This window comes from Cardiocondyla obscurior, linkage group LG01 (genome assembly GCF_019399895.1).
Source record: "Cardiocondyla obscurior isolate alpha-2009 linkage group LG01, Cobs3.1, whole genome shotgun sequence".
Taxonomy (NCBI): Eukaryota; Metazoa; Arthropoda; class Insecta; order Hymenoptera; family Formicidae; genus Cardiocondyla; species Cardiocondyla obscurior.
In genome coordinates, this window is record NC_091864.1 from 9297541 (window position 1) to 9320534 (window position 22994).

The window sequence follows — 22994 nt, forward strand, 5'->3', positions numbered from 1 at the left end:
GCGCCGCCGTCTACCAGCGTGCTTTCATTTCTTCTCCGTTCGTCTCCTCCCTTCTTCAACCCCATAAAGTCTCTCGAGGCGTCGCGACGAGGGCGTGAGCGTCGGCTGGTTACATCTAGCAGACCATTATTTCTCTCTTACACCTACGCGCGCGTGCGAGCACACCTCATCCACACACATACACATATGAATCGGCACAGCGCCGCGTATACCGCGCGCCGGGTATTTTCTCCCTTTTTACCCCCGCTACTACATTACCTTTTCCGAGCAGCAGGGAGTTAGGAGTGTCTCGCTGCATATTAATGAAAAAATTTGTGACTTTCCTCCGTCATCCAGCAGCGCCGGCAGCCGTCGCACCTGCGAAAAAAAAAAAAAAAAAAAAAAAAAGAACAGAAGAGTCAGAAAAAGAAACGAGTGATTTCTCACTCGCCGCTGGATCCTCCATTTCTCCCCCCCGCGCCCGCGTCTATTCCCCTGGATACGACTCTGCTTCTTTTGTGCGCGACCTGCGCCGTTATAATGACACCGTAAATAAGATATCTGATGCAGCAAGTACGCTCCGTTCCGAAACGAGCGATACTCGAGGATGTACGTGTACGGTCGGGGATCTAGCGAAGGCTTTGCGACTCCAGTCGGTTATACCTGTCAAATGAACAAGCCGACACTTTAAACAATTCATCGTGTCTTGCGAGTCAGGTGCCATCGTCGTTCCGTGTCGCATTTTATGTCTCGAAGTGCGCAGAAGGATATTTCCTCTTCCGCGTATTCGAAAATGAGAAAAACGGAGGCGACTCTCGATCGAGTTGAAAACCCCGCGATCGAGGACGTCGTGGTCGGGACGGCATTAGCGCGATATGTTGCTAAATAAGGTTCGGGTTCAGTGAATAAGCGGAACGGCCAGATCCAGGTACGCGCGAAGGTCTCGCGTGTACCAATCGAAACGAGTTTGGCGTCGCGTATTCACGCGGAACGCGATCAGGTGCGCCTAAGTACACTTCTAAGACTGCGTAATAGCCGCGGCGCGTTTAGGTGGCGGTGGCACCGGTCGTTGCGCCCGCGGGAAGCTCGCCTTTAACGTGGACGGTGCGTTTAATGTCGCGGCAATAAACGCGCCGGCGATGAATTTAACGCGTTGCACATAAATACAGGCGCAAGAGAACGCCGGGAACTCGATATTTCGACGCGGACGTGTTTCCAATTCCCGCTAATCCGGCCGCGAGTCGGATCGCCGAAGGTCCGGTGGTGAAATGACCCTTCGCGACCGCCGGTCGCGCGGTGTCATATAAAGCGCCGTCGTTACGTTATCGATATCTTCCGCGGGATCTTGGATTGGTGCACCGCGAGAGCCAAAACGCGACGTTTATCGTCCCGCTTATTTACACGAATACGAGAGACCGCATCGCGAGGGAAACTTTTTTAATAGCCGCGTCGACGACATCGTCGGCATCGAGGCGCCCGGGATGACGACCCGTGTTTCGTCCGCGCTCCGACGAGATCGCTCAGTATTACCCCTCTGCCGCGGACCACCTAGGTCACCAACGTCGTCGACGGGCCTCGACCGGTGATTCAAGCGAGAAATGAAACGAGATAACTTATGCGCGCTGCTGACTCAGGCTCCTCGTTATTTCGGATCGTGTCATAAAATCTCAGTCTTAACAACGCACGCGAGGATACGCAAAATCCCCACCTCGCGAGGGCCGGGATTGAAAGATTCCTGGGAACACCGACCGGCCGAAAGAACGAGGGAAAAAGAGAGCGAAAGGAAAGAGAAACCGCAAATATCTCCTTCGACCGCGAGAGCGAACGCTTTGCTAATGAACCCTCTCATCGCTCTCATCGCGCTGATTAACGACTCGCCGAACGGACCGGCTGGTCTTCGCTGATCAATATCGCGTTTTTTAGGGAATTACGTCCGCGCGAATAGCTCCGGTCCTGGGCACCGCGGTTCTATTCTATAATTATTTCTACGAATCGCCCAGGCTGTCTTGGATTCATTCGTTTTGGAGGTCGCTAATAAAATTCCATATGCGTATACGTATTCCCGGTGTATCGGTAAAAAGTCACGATACCGCCGCGCGTTATTTATCGCACGGGACTTTTTGCCGGGTGCAATTAAGCAACTTTTTGCAAGTTAAATATATCAAAACGGTAATCTTGATTTTTATCTCCCTCTCGTTCTCCAGTTTTTAATTATATTCATTATCGGCGGTATGCTGAAATAATTTATAAAGCAAGTACCTCTCCGGAGCACATCGTGCGATTAATCGGAAACGTTTGCCGGCAGAGGCACGATTCGTCATCCGAATTCCAAGGATACGCTCCCCGACAAAGCGGACACTTTTATGGAAGACGGTGTCGTTACGCGGAAGAGAGCTGGTGGCGTAAGGAACACCAGGGGGAGAAAAAGCGAGGGGGAAAATACTCGTAATCGTCATTGCTCGCCCGTAAAAAGGAACGTAATGAGCCAGCCGCTAATAAAATAATTATAATATTGGGAGCTCGGTAATAGATTCTCCGAAGACATTAACTGGAGCCTCTGTCTTTCTCTTTCCGGAGGATAAATCGCGGCGAGCGCGCCCGAGCGAGACGGCGAAGGAGAGACGCGTTTACGCGTATGCAAAATCACGGCACGTCGCGATCGGGCACTGACCGTGCGTAGTACGCACCGCCGTGCAATAGACACGCACGCCTACACACAGGTACACGTGTAAATACCTGTGCACGTGGCGGCGGCGACGGCGGCGGCTACGGCGCGCATCTAATATTCTCGGTATGTGGAAATTACCGAGCCGTATAAACTGCCGATCGGACAGGTGGCCGACAAATCGCGTTGCGGGAAAATATACGGATATGTCCCGACTTCCCTTTCGCGGCCTTTTCCCTCCAGTCTTGCCTCGCATCCGGAATATTCTTCTCGTTCACGCGCAACTGCTACGATCGGAAATTCTTTTTTTTATTTTTTTTTTTTTTTATTTTATTTTATTTTTTTTTTAGTCCTTCCCTCGACGTTGTTGATTAAGCCGGATATATACGCACTGATCGCGTCTCTCTCGTTCGCATGTGAGGATTATCGGCATGCGGGATTACTGACCCGCATAAATCTCGGATAAAGGCAGAGCGTCGCGACGCGGCGCCGGGCAGCGGCAATTTTCCGATGATTTTCGCTGATCGCTTCGGCGAATCGACGATGCGGTAGAAAAATAATAAAGCGTAGGCGAGCGTGAGAGGGATAGAGGGAGGAACGGAACGCGATATGGCCCGGCCGATATTCTAACGAGATATTTATCTTCTTTTTTGCCGGTCGCGTCGACGAGATCGCGCCCGGCCAATTAAAAAGAATAACGAGAAATATAATCGGCCGAATCGGAGCCCGTTGCCCGGTCTTTCTCTCCCGCTTTTGGCCTTCCACGGGGGACAGAGGACGGCTTTCGGTAGATATTTAGACCGATTAATTTAATTATCGCGATCACGGCATAGAAAGGATGCCTCCTTGTAGAGATCGCGCGGTAATTTACATAGTGATGCGAGATTCGGCCGTTTGAAAAACCGGACCGCGGCGCGGTGCAAATACGGAAGAGACCGAATCGGGCCAGCAAGAAGTTGATCGAGACGGAGGCGAAATCGGGCCGAGGCACGTTGTCAAGCGAATTAATTTTTCCTCCCCGATGGCGCGAACGCGCGGGGAGTGAGAAAGACAAAGAAATCGGAACGGCCGTTACGGTTCACTTTGCCCGACGATCGTTTGGGACGATTAATTTGATTATCGCGGTGCCTGATAGCAATTTACATAGTAATACGCGGCTCAAAATAGCGAGAGAAAAAAAACCGAGGGAAAAGGAGATCGGCGGCGACCGAAAGTATACCCGACGGAGAGCCGGCGAGAGTCGAGGGCAAAAGGAAGAGCGAAAGGGGGAGACGAGCTCTCGTGGTCGCACGGTCGCCAAATCCTCCGCTTACACACGTCTGCTCGTTGTTTTAGATTAGAGAATTCGATTATCGCTGTCGCGTCTGGAACGGAAGGTTTCTATTCCAAAAAGCCTCACACGATGTGATTTACATGCTAATACAGAGACCGCTCTCCCGTCCCTCCACTTCCCTCCTCTCTTTCTCGTTCTCGCGGGCACATGCACGCGCCGCAGCAGCACGGGGGTCGTAAGATAAATTAAAGCCCGCTTCACACCGTGAAAGCTGCGCCGTTGCGGCTGCACGTATCATCCGTCGTTAATACCGCCGGGAAAATTTATGAACGGGACGGAGAATGAGAGAAGGATGACGGCCCTTATTTATTTCGATTTGGTCGGACCACGGTGTACGGAAACAAATAAATATTTTCGGTGAATTGGCGATATCCCAACGCTAATGATCGATGCAGCTTGGCTTCCGACTTTCTTTCTCTCTCGTCGAGTGATTATTCAATTTCTTTTTTCCCGTCTGTGATTTATAAGCTGACTTATAAAAGACACCTAATCTAATCTAAAGATCGCCTTTTTTTCGTATTTCGTATATCTGCACTTGAGTAACTGTTAATAAAAACCGATTCCTCCGTCGCATACATTGCTTGCGCGAATTTTTAGAAAATTTATGAAATATTATATGCTTCTCCCTTTATCATCCTCTCTTTCACGTTAGAAGCGTTAAAGGACGAAAAAACGGGAAGGAAGAAAAGGCTACTAGAAAGAGAGAAAAATAAGGGGGCGGGTTTGGGAAGTGCCGAGGTGGTCGACGAGAAAACAAAAGAATGGGGGGGTCGTACTTGAAAAGCACAATTGAAATTCAAGATCCATATGCAAACGGCGGGAGAGGAAAAGGAAGCTGAAAGATATGAAACGAAGAAAAAGACGGAGGAGAGACTATATCGAATAATCGACCCTTCTTTCATTTATATATATATATTCTCTGTCACTTCTCTGTTCCAATCTCGAGGCTCGTTTCTCCGCAATATTAAGAGACAACCGTATTCTCCAAATAATTGATTTAACATGTGTACATACATTATACGCAAACATAATAACGCTCTGTAAATGGTAATTACCCGTGCAACGCTGGCTCATACGTAACGTGGGTCGGGTCGACAATCGCGTCAACCATTTCACCCCCCTTGCCGCCCCTCAGCCTTTCTTATGCCGCCCAGTTGGACCTACGACGGTGAGCCGGGGGTCTGCGAGACCCCGCAGAGACGGGAAGCCGAGGGTTAAGTTACCGAGCACCTCATATTTTTTTCGTCCTCCCAGGGAATCTCCCCTTTTCCCTGCCCCGCCTCGTTTTTCCCCGTCGCTCGCCCATCATTCGAGAAGGGTAATTTCGTCTACGAATTCAGAGAGCCACTTCCGCGATTGAGAAGATTACGCGAGGGGTGACGAAACCTGCGATAAATGAACTCGAGGATTATATTCCCGGGTGGAAATCGACGTCCTCGGAGCGTGGTGCATTAACTATTCAAGACGCGAAAAATTACAATGCATTTTTTTTTCTCGTATTTATCGGTTTTCGATTTTTTTCGAAAAATGTATGTAGTTATTGGATGTGAAATTAATTCGTCAATATGTTTCTACTGAATCGCGTTGATTTTATCGCGACCTTATTCACACAACGCGGATTAGATTGGGGATCTCCATTGGGGTACATTCAAGCCTCGCGCGATGAGTCAACGACACCCTGGCAAACGATCTGAACTCGGTGCGCTGACAATGGAAATAGATACAGATGGACGGTCGGCAGCTGATGATCAGGGATTGTGAGAAAGAGAGAGCGATATAAAGAAAGGATAATTGATTGAGAGAGAAGGAGGGATTCTGACAAATTGGAAGGCTGTTAAAGTAAAGGCACGGAGGCGTTGCTCGTTGAAACTGGACGAAAGAGAAGGATCCCGGCACCTAACGAGGGAGATGAGGGAAGCCAGGGACGAAAGGGGAGGGAGAATAAGTCGGGAAAGGAGACGAGTCGAGCGACACTCGGTGTCACGATCGGCCCCGTAGCGGCATTTTTAGAGCCGAAATAAAGTGAAGAAACGAACGTACACCGTCTCTTGAATATCCGCTGGGCGCGCGTCGTGAGACGTAGGTGGTCTTTCTTCCCAGGCGTCCTTTTCCCGTCCCGTTCTCCACCTCTGGCTGTCGCGCCGTTCTCATTCCCGTTCGTTTCTTCGCGCGTCCGTTCTATTCTCGTGTTCGTCCGCTCCGCGCGCGCGGAGGCCCGATCTGCCGAACGAACGAGGTGCATACGCCCCTCGTCGCCGCACGCTGGCTTTCCGAGGCGCGGAATTGCGAAACGTGACTTCCTCTCGTCGCGAAGGCCGCCCGGACGTCCCGGATTTTCTTCTGCTGCTGATTGATCGCCGTGACCATGCGACGCGATTTGCAATTCAACTCCGTCAATGGACGCGCAACGATCCAACAGCCTGGTCTGTCACGGTTGCGACTGCGACTCCGGTGTAATTAAGATGTACTGAAAAAAAGATTTAGATAACTAAGAATGTAATTATTTTAACTATGAGAGACAAAGAAAAAGAATTTATCGGGATTGTAATCTTTTTTAATTATCATAAAGATATTTTATTTTTTTTTGCATTATTTTACTTGGAGGCTCTGTACTTTTATTTACTCGATTTACGTAAGCGGCTATATTTTTAAATGCGCCATTGTCGAGGTCGTACAAGATCCAATGGCAGTTGCAGTCGATCGGGCAGCGTAATCGAGCGGGTCATTTCAGCTGGATATTTCGTTAAACCCTATGAATCGTAGAGCGAAAGATGTAGGCGAGATACGGAGCCTCGCCCGACGCTCCGAAGTACAAAATGCAAATCGCCCGGGATAAAGATGGAATCTGGATAACGGTATCAAAATCTGGAATACTTCCTCGATGCGCGAGCGCGATGGGAAGCGCGCGGGACGGCGAGCGTAACGTCGCACGTTCGCGTTTACGTGTCCGTGCCGATCTTGATGAAACCGGCGGCAGCCTCTCGCTCCGCTTCGGGAAGAAGAGAGGCGAACCTGGATGCTGCGCGCACGAAATCTCCGGCCTCGTGAGAGCCGGGCATTAGCGGGAACCGACACCGCGGGTGGGTTTCGGTGAACGATAACCGCGGAACGGTAACGATATTATATCGTCGTGAGATCAGGCCGACGGATCTCGTATGTGCGTGCGTGACGCGCCCGCGCGCGCGCGCGGAAGACGAAAATTGTAATCTTAATCGTCCTCGTGACGGGCAACAGGTTCTCGCGATTCAATCGTGCGGCCTCTTTGGACGTGCGAGGGGTCGACCCCTCTCTTATACGCGAGAACCATACGGAAAGAACGGGCCCGTTACGTCACTTATCCGTCTCCTTCTTCTAGCGATCTCGGCTATTGATTTATCGTCGCGCGAGAGCATCCGATTTCTTTCGTCGTACGAACGGGCGCGCTAGTCCTTCTTTGATTAGAAGTATGCATTGTGCATCGATCGGCAGCTGATGGATAGAAAGAGGAGAGATAGAGGCAGAACGGTGTCGCCTTACGCAAGCTAGATTGGAAGCCGCGGGAGATAAGCTGACCGGCCGACGTCGGTGACCGAGCCGATCACTCAGGGTCGACAGATCCTCGAAGGTTCGGACTTCGGGGACGAGAGAGAGGAGCCTCTCTTCGGCGTCTTTTTCAGCTCGTTAACCGCTGACGCGGTCGCTTGGACCGTAACGCTACATACACACGTCACATACGTAATTTTAAATAATTCATTCGCGACGTGAAACTTTCGAATCTCAATATAAATTACCGAGTCGGTATATTACTTAAATTTGTGAATAAATTTTCTACCGTGATCTACGGAGAGATTTATCACTCTCGATTGGCGTACAGAGTTTCCCTCAGTTTTTCCAAGTGCCCGCGTCTTCATATCGATTACGTCTCGCTGTCGTAGATTAACAGTCTGAACAGTTCGTAATCTGACGCCGGCTAATTACCGCGCCGTATCTAATCGAAGTTAAACCGTTCAATAGCGAAGTTACACCGTGACGCGGTTTCTGCTCAATTTCAGCAAATGCGACATAGATATGCTCGTGACGAGTTGGCTTGCTCGCGTATACGGTATCGAAACAAATTTGCTAAAACGAGGTCGGCCTTTAAAGACTGGCACAAAAACCACGTGCTGCACGTAGGATGGTGTACGTATCGGATTATATACCACTTTGGCCGAGAACATTTAACGGGGACTCCTTTCGCCGATCGATAAGATCAGATTCCTCTTCTCGTTTGAATAATATGAAAAATCGAGATAGATAGATCAATGGAAGGAATAAGAGGAACCTTTTCCCCTTTCTTCCCGCTGAATATGCACCGGAATGAATTCCGGACGAGGCGACGGGGGCAGGGCACGCGAAGGGCCGCGGGGCAAGGGGTCAAGGGAAGAAAAGGGAGCCCGAGGGGTCGAAGACGCACCATCGACTCGGTGGAATGAGTTAGAGCCGGCGGGCAACGCTATGCATACCGTCACACCCTGCGACACGCTCCAAATTTGAAATTTAAATTCGGTACCTCTCGCGGGACCACGTTGTACACCGGTTACACGCGCACACCCTTACACGCGAGCGCGTGCACGCTTACAGAGAAATATCTATGCGCGTCGCGAGCGTGTGTACAGGACGTTCCAAAATAATTCTAGACGCTCCGTGGTGAGAATTACGTTTATAATTAAAAGTTACCCGATGCCGAGGAGCAGCGAGCCTCACCGCGCGAAAGCGAGTAGTCGCAACGATTACAAGATCTTAGTTTTCATGGGGTCTCACCTCCGAGTTCTCGCGGCGATAAAATTTTTTTTTCTTTTTACGAACGCGAAACGCGCGTGGGAAAAAATTTGTAAACTAGCGCCCGGCTTAAAGTGTTCTTCGAGGGATAATCGTGTTGAAACTTTGCGTGGGCCGTTATGACTGTCAAATTGTTCCCTTTTGGGACATCCTATGGCACGGGCGAGGTGCGTCGAACGAATCAGGATGGGGCGAGAGGCAGGAAGGATGTATTCGTCGTTTTCACGACGACCGACCTGCCCGTTAAGTTGTTTCCGCTCGTCGGCAAACACACGCGGGAATAGTAATTCGAGACAGGGGCCCTGCGCCGTGTCCTTTCACCTTACCCCGGTCCTCCCTGCGCTCTGCTTTCCTCCCGCGACCGGTGAAGTTGTCTCGGGTCGTGTATGATTGTCTTGTCCGCTTGTCGCTGTCGATCGCGTGAAATTCGGGCGAGGGGAGCGCTCTTTCGGGACGTGCTTGTTTTCCCGGGTGACAGCCGTTGCCCTTTCACTTCGCGTCTCATCCGGCTAGCTGCTGACAAGCCTCGCTACTTTTCTCTCGAAGCGCGCACCTATACGACGCGACAGGAACAATCTCTAGAATCGATCGTACACGTCCGGGAAAGTCGGTCTTCAACCTGAGTACCTCTATTTTCAATTGTTTAAGCTAAGCGCCGCTCTTCGATCGCTTCCCAGAAAGCTTACGCAGTTCTTTTTACCACGGTAGAAAGTTTACAAGCGACGTTCTAACATACGACAGACCTGTAATAGACCACGGTCGCCTATAGTAGACTTCAACGTCCGGCGCTACTTATGTTCGGCGACACGCGGGACGTCCTGCGGAGTAACGGTTACGTCATCGGCTGACATTGGCCGCGTGATTGTCGGCGTCGCGGCACTCGTCTCTCCTCTCCAACGAGCTTTTACCGAACGCAGCGTAATCGCATTTTCCTCGGTTGCGGTTTACGTCACGGGAGAGAAAAGGTAAAGCGCTGTCCATAATTTCGTTCGTTCTTCTCTCCCGGTCTCAGTCGCATTCTCCCTTCGGCATTCCACGACGACACACGTCGCGAGTGGCTCGCATCATGTGACACGTGTCCGACAAGGTGGAGGCGCATAATGTACGTGTCGCACGCACGACACGCCGGCATCTGACGACCGCCGCCGTCGCGTCATCTCGTACCGGCGTGGCCGGCGGCTGCTGGCACTTTCTCCTTTTTGCGTCGATGATCGCGTACCGCGGCCGATCGACTTAGAATCCCCAAACTGTTACAACTGGATATTTAAATCAGCATCTGAAAACGCATCCCCAAAAACGAGGAAAAAAATGCGTAAATCGAGAGCGTGTTAAAAGTACGTGGTCCACTGTTGCAAAGCTCAAGTCCGAAGAAAAAGGCACGACGTCATTGATACGTCAATTTTTATATTTAATTTTTAATCCCGTAAAATTGACTTCGAACAGCCCCGTTGCATTTGATCGCGGATAAAAGGGAATTACGGCCGCATGAACGAGGAGGAAAACGGGGCCGGCTGCTTGTGGGTTGCTTTAATAGCGGCTATAGCGACACGATTGAGCAGTTACTAAAACGTTATGACTGTTGGAATTGTTGCCAGAGCCACTCGTCGAAATTATTGCGGATCGCTTCGGCGTCTTTTTCCGCGGTCATCGATGCCGATAACTATAGTTATCTTATCCCGGAATCGCTCTATACACCTGGCACTCGCGACGCGGCTGTGTACGGCTCGTAGATTGCAGGCAGTTCGGAGTAGACGCGATCGTTTCTGTGCGGAGACACATCCGCTTCTTACGTGGCCCAAGTTCATTCGCATCACCGCGCGATGTCAACATCGATCCGGCGAAGAGTGTCGCGCTGCAAGTCGTCCGTCTCTCCGCGAAACGGCCGCGAAAAATATAATAAGTATTCCTCGGGGGGGTTCGAGGAAGAACGGCGCGACGCTTTAAAATGCAAATTTGAAGAAACGCGGATTATAAAGCCGCGGATTGAGCCGGATATTCGGGGAAATCTCGACGGCGCTGGAGAATAATCCCGGGGTCAATCTGCTAAGGCTCCCCGCGAAGTTTATTAGGAGCGATGGAAGCGATGTAGAAGGAGCAAACTCCGTCGGATCTTGCTCCGTAAATTCGGCTCGCGCGCGCGTGCCTATATATCCTATAAGTTCTTCGGGAGAGCACTCGAATTAGATCGGCACGCTGCAACGCAAACTCCACTCCTGTGAGATACTCTTCACAATGGGATGGCTTAAGCAACTAATCCGTCGGCTTAAAATCGCAGTATCCCTTCGCGATACTAATGCTCACCGTTATCAAACGCTCGCGCATGCCAAAATGCATTCCCTTGTAAGCACGCTCGTGCAATCGTTCTTTCATCCAGATAGAAAAAAAAATCTATTGCAGCAGTAGAGGTTTTATTTTGTAATTTAGGTGAAAATCGTCTAAAAAATTTGTTTAGATCTCTATTTGGACCGGAACTCGGTCCTAGATTTAATCCCGAAGTTACATTCGGCAAACAAAATTTTTGTTTTGTTTTGAGCACGCGACCTGTCGCCCGCACTCCGCATCTGCATCGGTTTCAATGCAGCGAAATAATTGCAGTTCGCGCGAGTGCCTCTGTCGAAGCGATCTAGCGACGGAATGGGAGATAAACGGGTGAGGGGGGTAGAAGGGAAGAGGAGAGGAATCCCGAAAAAAATAGGACAATTAAAAAATAGATTTTACAGCGATTTTTCACCTTTGAGATTCTACTCGGTGTCAGCAGCGAACGAGTGGACACGTTCGCATTCGTGTCGCGCGCGCTTCTACTCTAAGAATTCAAGAGATCCGCGAGTGTCGATACATATATTGCGAAATGCGAAAGGAACCGAAGAAAGGAATAAAAATAGCTGTAGAGAGGAGGAAGAAAGAGTACGAGAGAAAACGAAACGGTAAAAAAGAGATTTGGAAAGGAATGACGAGCGGGCAGAGCTGAGACTGAAGGGAGAGAAGAGGGACACTGAGGATACAAAGAACGCAGGGTGAAAGGAAGAAGAGAGAGCAACGGGCGAAGGAGACGAGAGGAATGTGCCGCGCGCGTGGATGAAAAGTGAAGAGAGGAAGAACGAATCGACGAAAGGGAGAGAGAGGAGAATCGAGGGTTGGTGGCGGCCCAGACCCGGTCGATACGACCACTACCACCAACATCATCGCCGCCGTCTCTACCACGACGAGCACGTTGCAGACAGCGCAGAACTTGGTACCTACGCGAAATGCATACACGGATATATAGCGGGACCTTCCCGTTTCCTTTCTCCAACCTTACGCCTCTCTCTTTCTCTGTCTTTTACCCTGGTACTCTCTCGCCCTCAGCGCCTTCATCGCCCGATATTTTTTCACCCCTCGCGCTCTCGACGACCCGCCATTTTAAGAGGGAACGTTCCCCCTCGATGAGTCGATTTCCTCACGATGACTTTGGCACGTACTTGGTGTCTTCCTTAAGATAAGCTCAGACGAGTCTGGCCGCGCTTTCATTCACCCTCCGTTGTATCGTATTTTTCGTAATATAACGTGCGTTTTTTAATCTCGACGGGAATACTATGTAACTATTTTTTATTGTGCATTGCGATATAAATTGCCCGATACATTTCGCGCGCATACATACTCATATCGCATTTTATTTGTGATTGCAGTGGTTCTTTTGGACACTACGACAGAGGAGAAACTCGACTGGACGAGATACCCGTTCGGGCCTCAAGCTAACACGCCTGGCGTAAGTACAACAAAATTTTTATTACGTACGACGCAAAGTTTTTATTTATTTATTAAAAAAAAATTTTTTTTATTTGTCGACGAGGAAAAAGTTTTTGTTCCGATAGCTAATTCACGCTTCTTAAAACGATAAGAACATCAAGAATCCGAAAGTAAGATCGCACTCGCCCTTTCCCGGCGGAGGGACGGAACAATTTCTTAAATATCGCAAATTTTCACGGAAATATTCGACGTGCCAACAGCAACACGGGGAAATTCTCGCCGACGTAGGAATTCCGCTCGCTCGCTCGTGCACGCGCCCGGCATCCTTTTCCGCCAAAGGGAAATATTAAAAAATGTCTCAAACATAAATTAATACCCTCCCGCGAGGTCGCGTTCCGCGCGATTTGGGGCGCGTTTCCTCCTCCCGCGCGCAAATGATCGTAACAAAAGGACGCCTAGATGGGCAGGGGAGAGGGCCGAAAAAAGAAAAAGGTTCCACGACTCTCCGGCATTTTCTTCTCTCAGTATTTTTTTATTTTTTTTTATACTCCTTCGCGGAGTGAGGAGAAATCTTTTGGAGCTCGACCGGCCGGCCGGGTGCCGGTGGGCACCAGAAGCACTTTATAGTCTCGGTACGCGCGCGGCACATACGTGGGCTCCCGCTGGCCGATGCGCTCTCTCGGCGCCATGTTTGTTTTTCAGTTGTTAAGCGCGCAGCGGGCCGCCAGACAGGTTTAAATCAGCCTCCGCCTCTCTCGGTTTCTCCGCGTCTTTCTCCTCTTTCTCTACCACGGGCCGATTCTCTCCTCCGCGCGCCCACCCGCCGCCCCGCCGTTCCGTTTCGCGCTCCACGGCCGGACCGTATGCACCGCTCGGTTCCGTGAGTCAGTCCGACCGGATAACAAATTGCTTTTTGTTTGAACGGACAAATTAGTGATACAGCCGCGCCGGCACGGACGGAGGTGCCGGCCGAAAAGACCAGCCGGTGGTAGGGTAAGGCAGTCACGGTGTTTATTTAAACATCGTGGGCATCGTGAGTGCAGCTTCGCTCACGGGGAGGGGGACATCCACCGCCGTGACCCTACGTGGGTGTCGGCCGGATATCTCAGAGCGCCTTCGACTTGATCGTGACGATAAACCTTCCGGCGACAACCAATTTTTCGGACGACACCGACGAACTCGCGGGACCGAAACTTAATACCCCTCGAACTCTTTCACGCCACGTCTCCCATCTGGTCTTTCGATTTTATTTTCCACCCCTACGCTAATCTTCGCCGGGCTTTAATGACGCTTGCACGTCGGTCGCAATTAGTTAAAGAGAGAAAGAAGAACGGTTTCTTCTGAGGCGAATTGACGTTTCGCTGTCAACGAAATCTCGCGAGCCTCTTACCGCGGCATAAGCTTTTTATTCTTTATTTGTGTTTGCTCAATCATCAAAAATTCTCCTCTTTTTTTTTTTCTGTCCCCGATCGCGAGACGATCGAGCACGATAGCACACGCGTGCTCATTCTCTTTTTTTTTTTATTTTTTTATTTTTTTTTTTCCGCAACGTCGATCGTTAGTGTCGCAGCGCTAATCGGCCGGCGTAACGCTCTGTTTGAAGAGGTTCTTTGAGGCTGCTGTTGATTTTTCTGGGTGCTAAACGTTCGACGCGTCTCTTTCCCTGGACGAAATGGACCGAAGAGGATACCTGCGCCGGTGAACCACGCACGGGAGTCTAAACTTTTTTTTTTTTCTCCGTTTTTTTTCCCCCCTCAAGAATGACCCGAAAAAGATCGCTCTTGCTGCTCGCTTCGTTCTCCGTGAACCACTCGAGTTCACTTTGCACCTCTCGTTCCATTTCACTCGTCGGAAGTGCTACGTCCAAATACGCGTTTTCCCTCTCTCTCTTTATCTCTTCTCGGCATTCTCGCGCGCACGTGCTCCTCGTAAAAACGACCGCGATATTAGTTACACCTACGGGCCTTTAAAGTCCCTTCGCAAAGCTCTAAGGTGTATTTCTCGGCGCTAAGTGTCCGTACGATTCTCGTCGCCTATTGACACTACGAACATCTTCTCACATCGGGCAAATAGAGCTCGAGCGTGTCCGGCCATTTAACGTTAAAACGCGCGTTAATAATACGGACCGGAGATCCCGGGTCGATCTCACAGACTTTCCGAGCACCGCTTGTCGCCGATCCTCTCCCTCGTTCGATTCCTGACAAGTCGCTCGGAATTCCACGTCCCGCACGTTCCGCAGATCGATCGGACGGACGACAAGATTTGTCCATTGTCCGGCGGGGACGTAGATGACGAAAAACGACGTTCGATTTTCCCCGGGTCGCGATAGTAGTTCTCTAGTTTCGCGCGGCGAGAGGAATGTCGGCGCGCGAACTGTAGTGAGGGAATCCTCTTAGGCTGGTCCCCGGGCTGATCCGCTTTTCCCGGGCAATTTTCTCTCACCGCGAGGGAAGAGGTCGCGTCGACCGAAAGCAAGATTGATAAAAAGGTAAATTTTCTCACGGCTCCTCTCGCTCTAATCAGTTTTCTCGGCCGGGGGATTAGCGCGCCGCTCACGCACGCCATTACCTTCGATCATACGTGACAGGAAATTTATTATCCGAGGGTGAATAACTTTCTCGGGAGGAACCGGGGCCAATTAGCCGCGCCGTCGTTCGTCCGAATTTCGCCGCGTTAACAAACAAAGGAGGCAGCCCTCTCTCACGCGCTAACAAGCGCGGAAGAGAGCGCCGATCGTTTAAGGTACCTTCGTAATTCTTAATTAAGCGATCGGAGATCAAAGGACTTTGACTGCACGTGGGAAGAAAACTGTAATACTTTTCGAGCACTCTTCCGTTTTAGACACTCGTCTCAGGCCGGCATTAATATCCCAAACGCGATAAGCACGCGCTCTTGTAACTGATAGCGGAGCAGTTATTAATATACAAGTAAACGGAATTAGTTTAGACCGTTTGAACAAGACCGGTGGAAGCGGAGGGAGGAGGAGGCACGGAGCGAAAAGATGCTTTGATGCTGCCTACGAGGGTTAAAACTCGCATAAAGGGCCGAAGATACGTTTTATCGTCGTATTGTGTATTCCGTCTCGGTTACGATGACTTTTGGATGAAAGACGCGAAGAAACGTACCGTCCGCTGGAATTAATTAAGCATCCTTCCCCGCTGACCTCGTTGCTTACTTCATATCGATTTGAATCCTATCCCGGGCATTTATCTCAGTTTTCAGCAGTTTTTAGCTTACGAGCCGAAGGGAAAAAGAAATTCCTGACTATTTCTAATTGACTTTTTCGAAAATCACGTTAAGTATTATTCCCCTTAATGCTCGAAGAGTGCATAAAACTTATCGAGTTTGCCATATCGAAATATCGATAAGTAGAATCTAAAGAAAAATAGACCGAGGGAAGAAATCGGGAAAGTTTCCGTTGAAATTCCAAGCCACTTAGGAAAGACTAACGACGGGGCGCCCTTTGATTTCGTTCTCGCCACTTTACTCCAAGCTAATTTCCATGCTTAAGAAGTCGTAATCCGATCATGACCGTCGAAATGAAGAAGTTTCGCTCCACCCTTTGAGAGAATATCGACTTGCACTCGGCTGAAATTCGATAAAGTCGCGCGCGACTCGCGAGAATTCAGCGGATGGAGAAAACGCTCGCCGGGTTCTAGGTGTTGCCGCGACCAAACGCCTTTCGATATCTCTTTTCCCCTTCCCCTCGATATTTCCGCGGGGGGTCAATCGTCGAGTCGGATTTCTACCAGTAACAACGTTGAAATCGGATAGATTTTCGTCCCGGCCGTTTCGTCGAAATTTATTCTATGAATAGGAAAACGGGACGCGATGTGATCGCGTGCACACGTTTAATGGCAAAGGCGAGAAACACAGAGGCCATTGGTCCATTGAGAGTAACGGTCTCTTACTTCCAACGTCCGCCGCTCGTAGTCGGAGGCGAATGCTAGCGGGCTCGCCGTCTGAGATCACGCCGTTCTTTCTGTCCAAAAAAAAAAAAAAAAAAAAGGGAAAAAAATTTATCGTCGTTTCTATTGCGAGCGGAGCCCTTCCCTTTTTTAACGCCGCGCGATCGATCGCGAGAAAGAAGTAGACAGAGGCAGAGTCCGACATTTAGAAAGTCTAATAAACAAGAACGGAACAAATTTGGGGAAATACTGTTCCGCGTGTACTTTTATGCGTAATGTCTCATTAAAGGTAAATTATTGGAGACCCGAGGGCGTACCAGTATCCCCGAAGGATTTCCGGGGACGTCGAGCGAGAATCCGCTGGTAATAGGTTTCAAATAGGTGCGCCGAAAGATTTATCCTCGGGAAGATAGAAAAGATCGATAAACTTAATTCCGGACTTAATTCCCGACGGTGCCTTGGATGTTCCTGATCGATTCGTAAATTTGGAGACGCGTGTGTCGCGGATGGTATTTCGCGATATTCGATGAACGCGCGGGTCCATCTTCGAAATGTTCGAACTTGCCCGTTGAATGCTACTCGTCGAGTTCATTTTGCGGCCGATGAAACGTGGCTGATCGCGGTCGCAGCTTCGACGAAAAGACCTGCCCGCCGCGGTTCGCACGTGGCACTCAGGCCTCTATCTGACCGTTTCATCTTCCGCTTCCTTCATCTTCATCCATCCTCGTCTTTCCCCTTTTTCTTTCCTCCCGCTCCGGTAGCCGTATCTCTTTCTAGTCTTCTTTTATCTCACCTCTTACCGTCTCCTGCACCACCGGCCTCACCTTCTCGTCGTCTCGTTCTCCTCCTCGCTCTCGCGACCTCGGCTATTTAACCGCGCTCGTATCTGCATCTAAATGCGCTCCCCGAACGCGAAGTTCACATGGTGATATGCGACTCGAGTAGCCGTGTTTTCTTCGGGTCGTCGAATGCTCAGAGAATCGTAGAACGCGACACGAGAACGCGAGTTGATGAGAACGTAGCATATAGGTGGCAAAAGAATTCCATAAGGTCGCGGGGCTACAAATTTTTCCCGATGTTTTTTATTTTATTTTATTTTTTTTCGAGCAATGTAACATTTCTTAACGCCGTAAAAATTCGTCGTACAAGCGTCAGAGCGTATCTGTATTTTATATCTTGTAGACAGCTGGATGTACGCGGAAAGAACGGACCGCAAGCGCGTGTGGAGGAGCGCGTAAAAGTCAACGCAGCTGCGTGCATTCCGCCGAGCGGCAATAATAAATATCGGGTTACTTTTCGGGCCATATCTGGAATAGACAAACCGACTATTAGCTAAATATTTATTGGCCGGATAAGCGCGCCTGATTTATTCCCATCTCGGCCCTTCGCCCGTCGTGAAGACCCGTCAGCCGCGCCCCGCGTCGACGTTACGACCCGTCTACGACTGTTAAAAAGAAAGTAAAAAAGAAAAAAAAACGTCTTTATTTCTCGCCGGTGGCACGATCCACCGGGGAGATTAACGGCGCGCGGGATTGATTATTTAAAACCGCCTTATCGGTGACGCCACCCATTCGGATTCCTAAGCCTTTCCCGGCCGCTTCTTCGTACATCGCTCGCTTACATCTGATCGTGATTAGAAAACGGGCCGAGCTCTTCTTCATCGCTCGCCATTGCACTTATCGTCTCGGGCGGAAATTTAAGACGCCACTTGTCGCACGTATCTTTCTCTTCCTCCTTAGATTCTGCACTCCGTGCGATCGTAGCGGGCGAAAGCATGCAGAGGCCACCGATCGAGACTCTCGATTTCGCGCTAGCGCAATCGCATTTCCGTTTCTTCTGAGTAGAACGTGTCTCAATGTTCCCCTTTCACTTCGATTTATCGTCTCATGTCGCTATCTCGCGAACGATAACGAAGAAAGCGGCCGATAGATGATTGCGCCAATCTTTGATGACTCATCCCTCTTATCGGTGCAGCCATGCGCGTTTCGTAGGGTCGTATTTCTGATATACTGTACTTGAAGAAGCCGCGGTGGCAGGATCGAAACTTTATTTCGCACCGGGGTGCAGGTTTTAGCGGCTCTCGCAGAGTCCGGAGTTCCTCGTTCCTGAATATATCGAGCTCTAATAGACCGCGCGATATTTATGCGGCAGCGAAGCGCGTGCATCAATAAGCGCGAAAAGAGAAATATGTCTTCGGTATTGAATGCGCTGTCGCATCCACACTGACGGTTTAACGGCGGAGAATCGGGCGCGCGGGAAATAGTAAAACTCCGCTCTCACGGAAACGTGTCGGCGCGAGTTCTCGAATTGCAAAACGGCCGTGCGCCGCCTCGTAAAGTGTCACTAGGGTCGAGCGCGTCCGGACCACCCCGTATAATCAAGGAGCCTCTTTTGCATGCAGGCGAAGCGCAAACGAACGAAAAGTATCGATTACAGATTTCTCATCGAGTCTCCGTGGCGCAGAAACAAATCGCCAGCGTCCTTTAATTGCGCCACTCGGCGGCCCACTTTGTAAAAGTTATGACGGTGATGGAACCTTACCATTTCTCCCGCGCGCGATTTTTTGTCAAAACGATCCCGAAATCGTCTCTCACAAAGTCCTTTTATATCAAAATGTTTAAAATCCGTATTGTGCCGTCGCTTTTTCGGTCAGAAGACCACGGGAGTATTCGTATAAGAATGTAATTAATTTATATACTAATGCCAGGGCAAATTGATTAAAGCAAGTTACAGATAAGAGTAGTATGATTAATTTATGGGAATTTAAAGTCACGCCGCTATATAGTTAAATGAGACATATATGGTCTGTGAGAAATTTGATAAGATAAAGAGCTGGAGCCATAAAACTTCATGTCCAGTGAACCGCATCATAAAAGACAGACTTATTTTTGTCTACGCTTCTCTCTCTCTCTTTCTTTCTTTTTACTTTTTTTTCCTTACTTCACTCTCATTATCTGCTCGTCAGATAGTTCAAAAAAATTTGCCTCCATTCATCTATCGCGCAACGTTGAAACCATTAACGTTGAGATGACGCGCTAAAGTTGAGTTACTCTACGAAGCGATTATTAAGCATTTTATTAATTGTGAAAAACTACGAATCGTTGATTTGTACTTTACAATTAATGCGCTTAATAATAAAAAGACCCGGCTGTTATTAAGAATCAATCATAGCATCAGCAGAGTGATACGGACAACTGGCTAAAGTGCACTCTGTCTGTACGAAATGCGGGGAATAATCATTCAATGTGAGGCTAATTAAAGAAAATCGACCGAGGGACAAAGGGCGGAACGATGCGGAGCACGTAATAAACTTTACGTGCGTATGACTCCTCGGGGCCAGACGCGTTTTTCATGTTCGTTAAATCCTACGTACTAATTATACGGAAGCCAATCCAATTATTTGCCTCCGCCGGTTACTACGGCGTCCCTTATTCACCGGCAATCGAGAGCTATTTATCCGGGAGCCGTGCAGAAAATCGCGAGCCTTCGGGAATCCGTCTCGTAAATTTTTTCGTACGCGCACGCGAAACAACGGGATTCGAGCGCCTCTCTTTCGACATTAAGTAAAAAAACACAGCATCGGTGAATTAACTTTAATGCACTAAAAAGCCCGGTCGTGATGTCCTGCGTGCATGCACGTGAGTCTGGGTGTGTGATTATGAGCAACGTCTGTATAACGTTAAAACTTGTGCTTTAAAATATATATTTTTCTTTTACTAAATATTTTTATTTAGCGGCAACAAAGAATTTAATTTAAAAAAATTGACGATTAACTCAATCACCGTTTTAGTCGTTGCTTTAGTTTTGCGAAATTACGCGATTGATACGGTTTTACTACATATTAAACATCTAGCGAATGTATTTCTAACAACTCCGTTGACTAAAAGGTAAAAGGAAGTCGCCGCTGCTTTCGCCATCGCGTCAAACGGTCAGGAAATCTTCGGGATTCCGTTTTCGCTTTCGTCTGCGGTCTCTTCTCTTCCCGTTCGAGGCTCGGAGGTAGTCGAGTGACCTCGCGCACGGAACGAAATTAATGCTAATCCCTTGAAATTAATCCCACGGGTCGAATGATTGAATGGAGGCTGGATTATTCTGGTACGCGCCATCGGTCACACGAGTCGCGCGGCGCGGCGGGCCGTTTCCACGGGATTAATCACCCCCGGTGCGCTTCTTTTCCTACCCGGTCGCAGGGCTTTTTTCCGCATTTTATGACCTCGCGGGTGGATTACTATCGACTTTTTCGAAAGCGCGTCGCCGTGCGCTTTGACAAATAATGCACGATTTTTCCCGGCCCGCCGTCCGTGGGGTCTTTCACGGGGTATTTTTATTTTTTATTTTTTTTTTCTTCCATAGTTTTACCGGAGTTGACAAATGTCAATCGACAGTGTCAATTTTTTTTTTACGACGCGAGATTATGACAGCCCGGGCTCGTTTGTAATCCCGTAATAATTTGCGCGCCGGTCTCGGCGCAGCGTCACTCAAATTATTGCAGACCGTGACGGAGTTAGGATCTCCTCTGGAAACAAGAGATCGATATTCTTGTCAAGAAGAAAACGCGTGATTTTAATTTCTGACTGGAAAAAACCATGCGCGCGTATTTGAAATAATGCGGTCGGACTGTACCCAGGGAGATTAGGCCGCGCTAATAAATCGCGCTCCTTGTAATTTCGATACTCGATGATCGCCCTTTGTTCCCACAACGGGAGATCGCCTTATCTGCTATAGGGATGACGCGGGTGATTCACAAACGGTGCTTGGCGACGTTATCTATTTATTGATAGCGACACTGACCCGCGTGATGATCGTCGTCGCGCTCGCTCGCCGGATCATCGCTGCTGATCTCGGCATCTGGTTGACCGATCTCTCTAAATCTCCTCCTCCGCTCTCGATCGAGTGACTGTGCAGGTTAAAAAAATCGTCCTTCTCCCCCTTCTTCCCTCGCTCTTCGTCGTCACCGCGCCGTACTTTCGACATTAACGGCACGACGGGAGGACGAAACAGACGAATGATCGTTTATTAGAACTGATAGCGTTTTAACTGGCTGAGATATTTCAGGCGAGCGAGCCGACGCCGGAGATGTCGGGAGGGGACAAGAGAGAAAAGCGAGAAGAGATCTATAGCCTCTCCAGTCCGCACCATATGCGCAATCATGTATCGGTGTGCGTGCGCGGGTGCGAGCGCGAAGCGCGTGGGCTCGAATTCCGTCCGATTAAGATTTAATTTTTAAATCACGATGACCGGTCGCTCTGTGCGAATCTACATGATTGTCGAGACACGTGCCGTCCTGCGAAACGTGATTGCGCTTCGTTTGCCGTTCTCCGCGACCGCAATATCTATCCGGCGGTGTTTATTCCCGGTAGGGGTTAGATCTCGCGACAGATGGCTCGAAACCTCGATGACGATTTGTCGATGTGCTCCAGCGATTACATTCGATCGAGCGAATGATTCGTACCATCGAGCAAATATTTGCGACCGCCGACTGTGGTGCAATAAAGCGCGCGTTTCGGTTTTCGGTTTGGAAAACGTTAGGGCCGCGCCGGTTAAAGGGAAGGATTAAAAAGTCCTCACGATGCCCCCGCCGATAATTAAAATGCTGCGTGCAATCCCGCGGGGAATAGTCCGAGGCATATATTTCACGTAAAAGACTAATGGTTCCTTTGGCGGAAACTCGGCTTCTTTGATCGGAATTTTTTGAAAGAGAGAGAAAGGAAAAAAAGAAAATACATTCAGAAATCATTATGCGAACCCTATCGTTGATGAATCGATCCCTCGCAGATCGTGGACGAATGCCGACCTAGCCCAAGCCGGTAGCCAGGTCACAAACCGACGACGGCTGCATAAGAGCCACACGACTCCTGGGAACCAGTGCACGCGCGGCATTATGTACGCGTGTCAATCTCCATGCCGGTCGCCTTCCGTTTTCATGAGGATTAATAAAAGCCTCGTCGAACGACGGGAACTGTATATAGACCGCCCCCTCCCCCCGTTTAAATATTGATTCCCGGTGTTATCGCCCCCTCCCTGAAATTGTACAGCCAGAAATTTGGGTGTTTGATACTGTCATCGAGCTGTCATGTCGGCCGCGACGCGGACAAATGTCGCGTATATGAACCCCAATTATTATGCCATCACGCGCGAATAATCGCGCACAGTCCGCGTCGTTTTTCGCCGTGTTTCCCGCCTACTTTTTACACTTAAAGCGGAACGACCGTGCGGCTCGTACAGAGAGAAATTGGGACGGGTACTCGAGAGAGCGTAGCTAATTTTCCGACATCGATAAAATTATCGCTCGCCTTTCGAAACGACAGCAGGAGACACTTTCATGCTTCTGCCTACCGTTTAAACGTACGATGACAAAAATTGCACCGCCGCGCCGGTTCCTCGACTTAGCTTTCATGCCGCGGACTCGCCGCGGTCGCGTTCCAGAAACGTAAATGTTGTCGCTCGCGGGACGCGGTGCATCCGAAAGCGGTTTCTAGGAATTAAAATCATAAAGGCGGGTGGCTACGGTGAATACGAAATCTGCGGCTACCATCTGCTTCCCAGGCGAAGACGACGGCCTCAGGTAGGACCGTTGCCGACGTCG

At 49.6% G+C, this 22994-nt stretch overlaps 1 protein-coding gene across 11 annotated transcripts in view; it reads left to right on the top strand.

Annotated features, from left to right (window-relative positions):
• Positions 1-22994, top strand: part of Eph (Eph receptor tyrosine kinase) — a 92865-nt gene that overhangs the window by 43679 nt on the left and 26192 nt on the right. For all 11 annotated transcript variants that reach the window (XR_011545696.1, XM_070656282.1, XM_070656313.1 and 8 more), the window contains exon 4: positions 12440-12519. Coding sequence is in view for 10 of the 11 variants with exons in the window: in XM_070656282.1 (XP_070512383.1) it covers positions 12440-12519 (80 nt within the window). In the remaining variant the exon portion in view is untranslated. The remainder of the gene's footprint in view (positions 1-12439; positions 12520-22994) is intronic.